This window comes from Vigna angularis, chromosome 6, assembly GCF_016808095.1.
Source record: "Vigna angularis cultivar LongXiaoDou No.4 chromosome 6, ASM1680809v1, whole genome shotgun sequence".
NCBI classification, from domain to species: domain Eukaryota; kingdom Viridiplantae; phylum Streptophyta; class Magnoliopsida; order Fabales; family Fabaceae; genus Vigna; species Vigna angularis.
The window spans coordinates 32,092,927-32,107,569 of NC_068975.1; the positions used below are offsets into that span (position 1 = coordinate 32,092,927).

General features: G+C 28.7%; 1 protein-coding gene across 1 annotated transcript; it reads right to left on the reverse strand.

Annotated features, from left to right (window-relative positions):
- Positions 1-10,339: 10,339 nt before the first annotated feature.
- Positions 10,340-14,336, reverse strand: LOC128197462 (nuclear transcription factor Y subunit C-3-like). Its single transcript, XM_052879461.1, has 2 exons — positions 14,265-14,336; positions 10,340-11,208 (listed from the first exon to the last, which is right to left on the reverse strand). The coding sequence occupies exon 2, from the start codon at positions 11,198-11,200 to the stop codon at positions 10,502-10,504; it is 699 nt and encodes a 232-aa protein (XP_052735421.1). The 5' UTR covers positions 11,201-11,208; positions 14,265-14,336; the 3' UTR covers positions 10,340-10,501.
- Between the last annotated feature and the right edge of the window lie 307 nt (positions 14,337-14,643).

The following is a 14,643-nucleotide window of genomic DNA, read 5'->3' on the forward strand; positions in this document are numbered from 1 at the left end:
CCCATGACCTTAGGAAGGGGTTTTCTAAAATTCAGAATTTCTTCATTTTGCCAGCTTTCTTTCTCTCTCTAAAACCCTTGCCCTAAAATTCTCTCTACCTTCTCTCTAGATTTTCTCTTCACTGAACCGATCAAATTTTTATTTGAGGGTGTTTCCGCACTCGCTGCACCAAGGGCTTCAGTTTGAACCGAACGTTTTTCCATTCCGACCGGTGCTGTCAAACTCGCCTCTGTGAGGAGGTACTGCTAGAGCGTTCCTAGGAGTGGTACTGTTAATGTTTTCCAGGTAAGGGGAGCTAGTTACAATTTTAGATGATGTATGATATGCTTGTATGATTTATTTTGCTTTTTACTGTTATATTGTTTTGGTGATGAACATGTTTAAATTGTGTTGGTTGAAAGTGAAGAAATTGTGTGATCATGTTGTACTGATGTTGATTTTACCTGGATATATTTGTTGGTTGTACTGACTGTTGTTGGAGAGGACTGGAGTATGTAATGTTGGTCTTGGGGTTAATAAATAGGTGTGCAGGTACTGTGTTAACTTACGGTAAAGGGAAGTGAGATAAGGGAAATGGGGCAAGTAGAGTCTAAAACACTATAGGGCAGTTTGGATAACTTAGGTTACTGAATTGGGACTTGTTGAGAGTATTGTGTTGGTAGGATAGAGGAATCTTAAAAACCTGAGTTGGCACATCCCTGATCATAGAGCATCCATGGCCTGGTCCAGTACGTTGTGACTAGTCATATGTGTTGGCGTCGAAGGTGAGACTGATGCGTTCAGACATCTGATTTTTCTCCGTTGACCAACTGGGTAGTAAAGAGTGGTTGGAATGGAATTGATGAGTTGGTCTTGTGAGAAGAGTAAAGGGTTAAGAGAGTAATGTTTTATGCCTTTTAAGAGGAACTGAGGTAGATGATTTGAGCCTAGGGAGTCTTGAGTGAAATTGGACAGTGGGGCTGGCTGGTATGAGTCTATTAGAACTGGTTAGGGTCATAAAATTGAGCAAAGCCATTAGCAACATGGTAGGATTGAAATTGGGTCCTGAGTTAATAAAATTGGGTTTGGGGTCCTCTAGTTATTGAGTTTGATGTTTTGGAGTAGAAATTGAGTTGGTTTAGTACATCTAATTCCTATCCAAATGACCAATGCAATACTTTACTTTCATCTATAAACATGTTTCATATCAATATTAGTGTTACAGATTTTAGTTTGTTCATTTGGATATGTCTAAGATGCACCAAAACCAGAAAAATCACGTTACTGTCAAAAACTGATAAGAATAATCGATTATCTCACTTGATAATCGATTATTTTAGTCAGAGAGTTGTATCCTCTTCAAAGCTCTCGCAAATAATCGATTATCACATATGATAATCGATTATTGTCGTCGGAAAATCATCCAGGACCGTTTTGGGTGGTTTTCGGGGTTCTGGATATCATTTTTGGACGTTCTTTAGGTCGTTTTAGGGGTTTTGGGCCTTTCCGGAACTGTTGGTGATGGTTTCAAAGTTGCTTTCCTTGTCTAAGTATGAGTTTAAGGGGTTTTGTGTTGTTTAGTGGTTCTTCTTGGACTGTTATTGCCTATTAATGTACAGGGAATGGTTTCATGTGATTTTTGATGACTTATTAAGTTTTTTGTGGTCTTTTGAAGTATAATTAGTATTATATCTATGTTTGTATGCAATGTAAAAGTGAAAGTATGTGGTTTTTGAAAAGTATGATGGATTGACATAATTCCATGATCTTCAAGGAGAAGATTCATGGTGGTGCAGTAGTGTTTAGAATGATCTACAGGGAAGCTCAGTCTTGAGGGTTATCCTGACGCTCCAATAGTCTTTCATTCTCAAGTAGAGAGGATTGAACCATGTGGTGAGGAGTAGCAGGAGGTCTTAGTCTTGGGGGCTTCCAGTATGCCTCAAGGCTCGGAACAGGCTAACCTAGTGAGTGTGGTAGGGTGGGGAACCCAAGTTTCATAAGCCACCACGAGTGCATGACCTGCCATAGCTCGGTAATCATTCTAGTCCGGACGAGTCAAGTTTAAGGGTAACAAGTCAAGTTTGTATGGTCTAGTATCTGTATTTAACTGTCTATTGTGTATGATTGCTATAACCTGACTTTTATATCTAGCTCACCCTTGCTGGTGTGTTTGTGTTTGCTTGGGTATGCTTTCTTTTGCAATGATCATCCATTTGGATGTGAGTAGAGGCGGATGAGGTGCCTCTAGAGCAGGCTTGGGAGGAAGACAATGTTGCTGCTTAGTCTCCTTAGGATGTTATCGATTATTGTCTGTATTTTGAAATATTGTTTCCCTTTAACTTTACAGTTTAGATCTTTTTGGAGTTGAAGTTTAATTTCTGAAGTTACTTTGAGGATGACTTTAATCCTTAATTACTCTTGACTGCTTTCCTATATTATGCATGATGACGTCTTTATTATATATGCATGTCGTATATTATGGGGATGTCACAATTAAAACATTGATAATTAATATTAAAGACTAATTTAGTATTTAATTCACAAATTAATTACAATTTTTTATTTATAATATAAATTATTTTATGTAATATTCTATTTAAATAATATAAATTACTATTAAAAAAACATCACAAAATCAATAAACTAGAACAATTATTTAAGAATGTATATAAAATATTTATACAATTATCCAAAATAACTATAATTCAACATCATATACAAAGCTTTAATCAAAACTATTTACTTGTTACAAAATGGTCATTACAATTTCAACTCAAAATGAAACTTTAACTACACAAATATAAGTTATATATCTGCACCGCTGCCTAGGGCATGCTTTAATGATATCTCATCTCCCTTTGTTCACACCTATCAGGTTATCATTCAAAACATACAATAAACATAACAAGCAAACAACACAACAATGGTAAGCTAATATCAAAAGAATAAAAAAACTTGTAATTCACAAAACATATAATATTTCCATTTCAACTAAGCGCAACATCTAAATATATAGATATATCGACTCAAATATCTGGATACATGCGTTATTGTCGAGTTATGGTGGGATTGTGTACTTACAGTAATGAAACAACTGACTCACACCAAGCTACCACAGAAGGCTAGTTCGTTAAGACACCCTTTGCTAAGGTAAGGTCCCAGACTATGACCTCCTACTACTCTTATCACATGCATCATCCTTTTCTACATGAGAAAGAATGATCATTAGAGTCTCAGAATAAATCCCGAGACTGAGTGTTTTAGATGATGAGATGTGTTTATAAAATTCTATTTATATTATTGAATTATCTTAATATTTAAATAATCGATCTCATTATTTTAAAACACATATCAACTTTAATACTTTATTTTTTAATTTCTTACTTTTTATATACGGACAAATTTTAGTTAATAGAATAATATGTAACTTAAAAAATATAATAAATAATTATTTTAATTTCTAAATTTGATTGTTATTTGATAAAAATATAATAAATTACATTTAATGAAATTTGAATAACGAAAACCGTTACTTGTGGATGTTGAAGGTCCACATTAATTAGATAGAAAAATATTAAAATACCTTAATTTTATTGTGAAGAAATTTAGATTTGAATTTCAAACTTTAGAAAAAAAAAATCGTAGAAAGAAAGAAAAGAAAAGTTAAAGAAAATGGTAGTGGAAGTAATAAATTCTTGATATTTGACTCTAATGATACAAAAATAGTTTTTCCAGAAACGTAACATTTAGCATTTATTATTAATAACAAAAGTATAATAAATTATATTTAATGAAATAAAAGAAAAACTATTATTTATGTTTTTCGTAAAGAAAAAGAAATCATTATATTGATAAAGTAGCTAATTTAACTTTGATTTATACAAAACAATATAATTGATTTAATATTTTATTTTTAACTATTCATTTGATTTTTTTTCATAATTAGTATAGTTTCTTTATATTTTGTGAAATGTAATTTTTATCTTAAGTTTTGTGTGATTCTTCAAGGCTTTGTATCCTTTTATTTTATTTTTTTCAATTTAAATAGTAGATGTCAAAGTTCATATCCAACATAACCTTTTGAAAGTTTTCATATATATATATATATATATATATATATATATATATATATATATATATATTATAATATAAAATTTAAATAAATATTTATTTTCATTATTTATTGTGATTTTTTAATTTTATTTTTCATTTCATTTCCTATTTGATTTAAAAATATTCAATTTAGTTTCTTCCATTAAATTAAATTGATGTTAATCGTTTGAAATGTGACGAAATGATTAGTTTTTGTTTTCTGAGTTTTGTTTTTCTTTTTTGAGTGTGTTTTTGTTTTATTTTGTTTACTTCCCCTCTATTTTTTTATCTTCTCTATACATCCTTCCATCTCCTTCTTATGTCTTTCCCATACTGCGCAAATACTTCCAAATTCCTTCTCCCAAGTCTCTCAAAGCATTACCACAAAGCCTTTACTATATCAGATTCCAACATTGGATGTTTTTATTTTTCTTTTCAAACTTCACAAATATATAATTGGATGTTTTTATCCAAATTTAGAGTTTTGACACTCTTTACTTGTGTTTCCTAACTCGGTTTTCACATAAGTTTAGGGCTCTAAAATGCAAGTTTTATTTTTTAGCATGAGAATTTATGCTTTTCTTGTGTGATTGTTAAAAGTAGTTTGTGTGACGATGATTGTACTGAACCATTTTTAGAATGATGACATTTTAAAGTTAATTATGCTTAAATCTAACATGCGAGATATGAAGGTGAAGCTTGCGTCTTGGAGTGAGGACAATGAGAGTGCATCTTAGGGTGAAGTGCAACTTTAGGTCCAATAAAGTGGTGAACATTAACCTCTTGCGTCTTGGAGTGAGGACAATGAGAGTGCATCTTAGGGTGAAGTGCAACTTTAGATCCAATAAAGTGGTGAACATTAACCTTGATGAGTTTTTTCTCGGTGGGAGAATAGGTTGTGATACAAGTTGGAAGATGATGAAGAAGATAGGAAGGAAAGATGATGGAATAAGCTCCTCTAAGCTATATGACTTAAGCAAGGTGGAGACTTCTAAATGCGTGGTGGTTTGCGAAAGCTTAATGGTGGTGGAAATATGGTACTCATATGGTGATTTTGATGTGACGAGATGATGACTCCTCCTTCAAGTTATATGACTTAAACAAGGGGATAGACTATGATGGCATTTAGTTGCTTTCAAAAAAGGCTGAGCTAACTCAAGAGGAATGGTAGCTAGAAGACACCTAAAAGGGATGTTATAGCCTTGGTGACCTTAGTTGAGTAGTATGACACAAATTTAGCAACATAACAATACTCAATTCAAAGGTTAATTTACATGAGAGAGACACCTCTATTGGTTTCCAAATTGTTGAAGTAAAAATATATTATTCTAACTTGGAGACCAAGGTAAAATCCTCCCACTATGAGGATGACACATGACTATTACTAAGGATAAATCATCTCCATTAGGAGCATGACACATGGTCACTACTAAAGAGAAATCTTCTCCCTTAGGAGCATGCCACATGGTAAGAGCATGTGTCTGATAATGCTAATTCTTACCATTATCTAAACATCATTTTAGTAGCAAAATCAACTCTTTTTTAGCTTATAATTGTTGAGCGCCACATGCATAAACTGCACAAAAGCTTATTTCTGGTGTGCTCGTGTTGAGCGCCACAACCTCGCAATTTCGCCTGGGCGCCCCCTTTAGGGGTATTGAGCGCCACCTTTGCTGATGTGGCAGTTTAAGCTTATTTAAACCTAAAACTCGAAGGGGTTTGAGTCTTTGGTGGTTTGGAGGTGCGATTTCACTCAGAGGAGAGCTTGAAGGGCTGCTAGGGTTTGTGGGAACACTCCATTCTTCCTCTTTGAGTTCTTCTTCTTCTTCCAAGGCCATTTTGTAAGCTTTAAGGATCTCCATGGAAATGGAGAGTCAAACCCATCTTGTTGGGGATAGATGTAGCCTTTGAACTCTTGTGTATTTATTAAATGATTCTATAGATCTCCCTCCCACTATATATATATATATATATATATATATATATATATATATATATATATATATATATATATATATATATATATATATATATATATGTGTGTGTGTGTGTGTGTGTGTGTGTCTTTTCTATCAATTGCTAGTATTCTTGTTTCCAATCTTAAAGCTTGCATGTAATAGAGATGTTCATGGCTTGATCTTTGATTCATGGGTATGGGAACGTATCTTGTGTAATCTAGAACTGAAACAAGAGTCCTAGTGGTTCGTTGATTCTAGAAATGGAAGATGATTCACTTGTTGTCTTAGATCCTAGTTCTTAATGCGGGTTTTACTTATTAGATTTTCCAATAAATTAGAGTTTAATAGGGAAAAACTAGGCTCTTTCACCTAAGGAATTAAGGCTAGAGTAATTTTGTGGATTGACTTTAGTAATTTGAGGGAGAAGAGATGAAATTGTGTATGCACAAGAGTAAATAGGTGAAAACTAACCTTAACAATGTCATTTCATACCATTTCTAGTCTAGTCCATGTGTAAGTGTCTTCAAACACCAAAGTCCAAACTTGCATAATTGAAATTTAATCTTCTTGTTTTTCAATTAATATGTTGTTCTAGAGTCTATACGAGTTGTTAATAGTGTAATTAACTAGTATTATGCGAGTCTGTTGGAAAACGATACTTGATCTTACCATTTTATATTACCAGAACAATTTGGTACACTTGTCAATGAGTTTAACGGTGTCTCACAAAAGAAGGCAACTTGGAGATCACTCTAGCCAAGAGCTCACAAGCTTCTAGAAGGTTTGCTCTCTAAGCTAAGTTTTTACCTTAGACCCATGTGTCCCCTTTGGGCCCATATCCTCTAGGCCCAAAGCCCTACACTATAATCCAAGGCCCAAATGCAAAACTTAAAAGAAACCCTAAACTACTTGGCTCATTATACAAGACCTAAAATAAACTTAATTTATACTCACTAATAGTTTGTGCGATAAGAGCTTAAGCCCACCTTTTACAGATAACTTCAACTCTTCTTAAGTATGTTTAACTTTGACTGAGGGATATGACATCAAAAGAGAAAATGATGATGGAGGTGAATGATGGAGAAGAGAGGGAAAAAGAAAAATGGTGATGAAAGGTGAAAGAAGAAGAAAAAATAAACAAAAACTTATATGTGGTCAGCTTTTAGACTATACAACTAATTTAATGGAATGACCTATATTCAATGTTTTTAAATAAAATTAAGGCTCGATTATAAAAAAAATTATGGAATCACATTAAATAAACTCCAATATTAAAAAAATACTAATTGAACTTTAGATAAAATTTAAAAGTTTTAATATGCTTGAAAATTGGTTCGAACGAATTTAAAATTAAATTTCATACTTGCAAAAAAAAACCATAGAAAAAAAAGAAAAGTTAAAGAAACGAACAAAGAAAGGTGTCAATCTAATATATCATAGTTCAAAGTAATATCAAATATGAATTTATATAAGAAAAAAAACAATAGTAGTAGTAAAACAATGATAATTTTATACCCATGTTTATGTGTATGTGTGTCTACTTTTATTTTATATAATAAAAAAATAAAAATTAGTTTTATACTTAACACAAAGTTATTTAGAAAAATCCGGCGAATCTGTCGCCGCTGAAGAGTATCAGGTCGACATTAATCTTGCCGTCAACTACAGGCTTAAGGTATAAAAGCCGTCAACCACAGGCTTAAGGTATACAGGGGAAGGCGCAAACACGCGAGACAGGTACGTCACTCTTCTTATCAAGATTTCTTCTCAGTTGATATTTTGCTATTATTATCTCACTTTCGATTCTCTATCATTAGACCGTAAAGTTTATAATGAAGAACAGGAAAACTGAGAAGCATATTCACAATTGTTGTACTTTTTTTTTTGTAAAAAAAATTGCTACGGATATATCTTATAAAAAAATTTATAAGAAATTTTTGCTAATTTTTAAATATTATGGTAATTAATTATTATTGATCTAAATTTTTAGGAAAAATGGAAAGAAATAATTTTCTTGCAATTTTCTTTTGTAAGAAATATGCAAAAAAAAACTGTATAAAGTATAGAAAATTTTAGCAGTGGTTTGAGAGTTTCGCTTACTTGTTTGATATGTCCAATAGTAAAATCACAATATGCTAAATAACATTAATCTTTGTTATGCTAACCTTAATTTTCAAAATATTTCATGACTAAAGGATAAAAATTACTTTTGAAATTACTTTAAATTTGATTATAATCAGAGATCATAACGAGTCAGGTCAAACGTAGATAATCTGATTTACAAATGAAACCTGCAATCCATTTGCTCCCATGCATATATCTGTTTTAAAAAAACTCGACGGTATTTAAAAATGTATCACCTGCAAATATTAAAAAAAATATTATATACATTTTTAAAATAAAATTAAAAAATATTAAAATATAATATAAATTAAAATTTATTTTTAATTAAAATTAATCTAATAAAATATAAATTAATTTTATTTTAAATTTAATTTAATTTAATAAAATATAATTTTATCTTTATTTTTATGTTTTGTAAGTAACAGATATTTGTAAACCGGGTAATATAATATTTATATTTGACTCGTTTATAAGAAAATATTAAAATATTTATTATAAAAAAATATTAAAATATTCATTATATGCTATTTGTATATATAAATATCTATAAATACTAACTACTCGTAACATATTATCTGTGCATACATGCATATAAGTAAGGAATTTTTTTTCCAATCTAATTATAAGACAGTGAGTAAAAAACATAGTCTTATTATTTTGAAAAGGTTAATACTCAGTTCCAAAAAGAGAAAAAAAACTGTATTGTAAAGATAATCTCGAAGAATAGTTATAATTAAACTAAACAATAATTTGATGTAAATTCATAAAAATAAATAGTGTGATATAAAATATCAGAAAAAATAAAAATAAATAGTGTGATATAAAATATCAGAAAAAATAAAAATAAATAGTGTGATATAAAATATCAGAAAAGTAATACCAAACAGATGTTCTATTATTATCAATATACTTACTTATATATGTAATGAAAAGGTGTAAATAAGAAAATATTCCTACGTACACAAAATCCTAGATTCTGAATTAAATAAGAGAAACAAAAGAAAATGAAAATAATTAAAAAAAATACCTAAATTAGAAAAGATTAAACGTAAAATTTAGTAAATAGTAAATAGTTTAAGTAAAAAAGAAAAAATATATAAAAAAGTTAAAAGCTAACATTTTAAAAAAATGTCACTTCAAGTACTGTTTTAAAAAAATATTACAATCTCATATGTTAAAAATTGCTTACTAAAATTTACATATAAGGTTAAGGAAATCCTTAATTAGTAAATATAGTTAAAAATGAGTTGAAATGATGTGAGAAACCTCAAACAAAAAAAGTTTTTCCATTCTCATACTATTTTGTATAAAAAAAATTTATGTTTTCTTCATTTTTAATACACAAAAAAGAAATTAGTTGAGGTTGTTATATCAATAAAAATAACAGTAATATCACAACAGCTAATTAAGTAAAATTTGAATAATATCATTACATATTTAAACACACCGTAAGAGATTATATTATAAAAACTATAACCTTTAATAAGGAAAAATACACACTGAGCCTATATTCTTCAATAAAAGTAAAACGAAAGATAAAATGTCTAATTAAATTTTAAAAAAAGGTGAGATATATATATCCTCATTGATAAACAAAGACAGCATATTATAACCCTAACTATCTTCAAATGTTTTATGTCAAGGGTTTATGCACCCACCAATATCTCATTCATTTCTCTCAATCTATCTATCTATAATATTTAAGCACTAAAAAATCTATCTATATCTATTTATCTATCTACACTATTTAAACACTAAAAAATCTATTTATCTATTTATCTATCTATAATATTTATTAAAAAGCTTTTACACTCACTTATTTCACTACTTTTCATCCTCTCTTTTTCTTTATATATATATATATATATATATATATATATATATATATATATATATATATATATATATATATATATATATATATATATATATATATATATATATATATATATATATATATATATATATATATATTAATGACAAATTTCACTTTTGTTAGACATTTTTTATGGATTGTAAAATAGTAGTTATTAATATCAAACATTTTTTTTTTCAAATAATCATAATTCTATATATCTATCTATATCTATTTCTATCTATATATATTTCTCTCTATATATAATTAATGAATGCAGAATCTAGAATCTGGAATAGAAATAACTAAGCAACAATAGTTATCCATGAAATTGCCACCGAAGACAGTTTGATACGTTTTATTGAATTCAAATCATAAGTACTGATAGACCATTGAACTGGAAAGGGAAGAGAAAGGTTCATTTAAAGTCGAAGATACAGACCATAAAATTATCCTTAAACAGCACTGTCTTCACTTGGTAGCTTTTATGTGTTCAATGATGATTGGAATTGGAAGGGCCTTGTTCATCTGGGGTGGGATTGAAGTTGAAATAGAATGGATTTGCAGCGGATGAAGAAGAAGCATTCCCAGGAGCAGTTGTCGGAGCAGCATACGGTGGTGGTGGTGGTGGTGGTGGTGGAAGTGACATATAAGGGTAAGGAGCATTCTGATTTGGCGCCGGAAGCACCTGCTGTCCCGCCATGACTGGGACAGTGTCATCCCTGGGAACAACATCAACAAGAAAATCAAACATATCATTCATTGAGATTGCAGATGCAACATCAGTCTTCTGAATTATCTTCCTTTTGTCATCCTCCACGTGAGCCCAAGATCTCATTGTGAGCTCCATTATGAACAGTTCACAAGCCTTGCCTAACAGCATAGTAGCCTCACTTGATACCATCTTCACATCTTCATCAAACTTCATGATCTTCTTAATCCTCGACAGAGGCAAGTTGTTCTTCAAATCACTGCTCTCTTTAATTTCCTTCATCTGTCTTTCCCAGAAGGTTTTTACCCGTTGCTGCAACTGTTCTTGCTGCCGCTGGTATATGCATTGCCGATCATAGCGATACCCTCCAGCATAGGGTGAAGCTACAGGAACACCAACTGCCTGTTTCTTGCCTCCATCTGCTTGTGCTGGAGCTCCACTAATTCTTTTTCCTGCTTCACGTCGCTGGTTTTGATCCATCTTAACTGCTGTTATTCAATTCAAATTAATCTTTCACCATTCATACCATAAGCAATAGGATTCATGAAAAACGAACATCGTCTATGCCCTAAAGAAACCCTTGTGATTCAGAAATAGAGCACATCAAGAAGATTCCTCAAGTTTTAATTTTGAAAAAGAATCATTAAGATAAAAATTTGTAAGAAAAATAAAATCTGTATATAATAGAACTTCGTACATCATGTTTGCCTAGTATAGGCGATTTTAGACACCAAATACATTGATGACCGTTTTAAACTCAAGTAAATGAAATTATTTGTGTCAAACTTTAATGATAACTCATAAAGCCTGTTTCTGTTACACACAATTAGAATCACAGTAAGAAAAATGATACTTGACATTAAAAATTAAAGCTTTTTCCAACAACTAGCAAAAACTAAAAACCAGCAATATATATTATAGTAAAAACATAGAAGGACAAAGTCACGGAGAAGAAGATATATATACCTCGAATTTGCTTTGATCGAAGTGAAATTTCAGTTCCCAAACAATGAGAGAAAATTTTAAGACAAACGAAGGTGATAATGAAAGTCAAAGAAAGAACTGCAAGTAGTTATGCTACAATAGTTTTTTTTTAAAATAAAAAAATTTACTTTTTCTTTATAATAATTTTATACTTATAATATGTTATAATATATGTTAAATAAATATAAATATGTGTTACTCTATTATTATTTTCCTTTTTTTTATGACAAAATGTCTCCCACTAGTATTTACTACCTGGAAAATAAATTGTTTAATTTAACTATAAAATATTTTTTAAAACAAACTACAACTTCTGAAGAAAAAAAACAGCTCAATAGGCAATAGAACACAAAGTGTTATCTAAAAAAGCGCCAATAAGCTGTTTCAATTGTACAAATGACTAAAGAAAATTGAATAAAAATATGTATTAATTATTTTCATATATATATATATATATATATATATATATATATATATATATATATATATATATATATATATATATATATATATATATATATATATGTGTGTGTGTGTGTGTGTGTGTGGATGTACTGAAATAAAATAAATTTCTACCAATTAATAACACTGTCAAATATAATAAAGATAAGAAGTTGACAACCTCATTAAGCATATATATAACCAAATAAAAACTTTATTTAACTCATTAATTATCAATATATAGTACTACTTTGTTTTAAAACTACAACATTCTTTGTATGACAAAAGGTTCCTAGCAAAAGTAAACAAATTGTGTTAAAGTATAGTTTTTTTCAAAAAAATAAACTAGTTTTTTAAAATTTTCATGTTCCTGTATAAGTAATTAGATTTTTTAAAACTACAACATTCTTTGTATGACAAAAGGTTCCTAGCAAAAGTAAAAAAAATGTGTTAAAGTATAGGTTTTTTTTCAAAAAAAAAAAACTAGTTTTTCAAAATTTTCATGTTCCTACTTATAATTAAAAATATTATTTTAATGTAGATCTTACCTACATGAATTAATTAAATTAAAAGTAGTCGTTTATAAATTTTTAGAACTTTCTGTATAAGTAATTTTTTTCACTTTATAAACAACTTTCTTTATATTCAAAGCAACATGTGAATATATGTACGTGAAACTTATATTAAAATGAAATTTGTATTCATAAAACTATTTCAAAAGAGGGTTATTTAAACAATTTTTTTCTCCTATTTTGACATAATAATTTTACTTTTAAACAACTCATGCCAGTTAAGCATCGTATACTCACATTTATTGTTTTTATAGCTTTTATTAGTCATCAATTTCAAATTAATAAAGTCTCATTTAAAACTAAAATTATTAATATTTTGCGAACTTCAATAAAAACAAACTAAGTGATGATCAGTTTTAAAATAAGAAATATTTATGTCAAATATAATATCAAGATGAGTAAATGCTTTTAATGTTTTTCATTAAAACTGTTAGTTATTATTGTTATCTACATTTATTAATCATCAGTTACAAAATGCAAAAGTCTCATTAATTAAGCTAAAATATTGAAAAGCAACGTTTTTTTTTTTTGAGTTTGTCAACCAGACAACTCAACCTTTAAAACATGTTTTGAAACCAAAACTGACCAATACAATTATACATATAAACATAAACATGTTCTATGAAATTAGATTGAATCTTATTACCAAATAACAATTAGAAAACACGGAGGGAAATAGTATAAACATGATTAGAACCTACAAGCCCTTGCACAGCCCTGTTAATTCATATATATATATATATATATATATATATATATATATATATATATATATATATATATATATATATATATATATATATATAAAGGGTTGATTAATTTACGTAACATTTTACAGTATATTAAATTTTAATTGATTAAAATATCTTATTTATAAAAACATACATACTTTAAAGGTATTTTAATAATTTTTATTTTTAATATATAAGAATATTTTTGTCAATTAAAATTTGATATACTCGTTGACAAACCATATATATATATATATATATATATATATATATATATATATATATATATATATATATATATATATATATATATATATATATATATATTTATATTTATATTTATGAGTTACAAAAATACAAAAGCCTCTTTGAATGTTTTTGGGAAAAAAACAATGCTTTTGGGCCTTGCCAACAAAACAACTCATAAGGCATTTGAATCTTCTCATTGAAAAAAAAAATCACAGGTAAAACAAACTTATATGTTATACATAAGCACAACTATAAAACACGTATAAAGGGTATCAAAGGCTCAAGTAAATAAAATGTGTCTAACCTTAAATTATATAAAATTAATTATTCTTATTATCAACATTCAAAATCGTAGGAAAACCTGATAATTGAAATTAAAAATTAAATCTTTCTCTTAGCAATAATTAAATAGACATCATGTATATATAATGCTATAAGAGGGCATGCAACCTGGAAAATAACTGGAAAATAAGGAGTTCCAAATTGTAATACACAAACACGAAGGTATGAGAATTTGATCATCAGATGACAAAGAAGAAAAAACAGAGAAGAGAAAAAAAGATATACCTTAACTTTGTCTTGATTAACAGTTGAGATTTGAGTTCCAATCCAAAACAAGAAAATGAATATATAAACAAGGTGGGGGTAATAAAAGTCAAAGAAAGGAGTCAGTTTCAATGTTTCAATAACTTTATTTAATGATGAACACGTACTTCAATAGCATTATTTATTAATATTAAATATTACTATTGTTAATATGACATGCATTATCGGTTACAAAATGAATTAAATTACAATAGAACAAGGATGACTAGCATCCATTCTGTAAGCACACTGTTTTTAGAACTGTTTCTAGATGACTTCATGAGGAACTAAAACATTTAGATGTTTTTAAAAGTCATATAATTTCATTCAAATTATTGAATTAATCAAATTAGGCTTTAAA

Bases quoted from the DNA above. Each gene is read 5' to 3' on its own strand.
- LOC128197462 (XM_052879461.1), bottom strand. From the start codon at position 11,200: ATGGATCAAAACCAGCGACGTGAAGCAGGAAAAAGAATTAGTGGAGCT.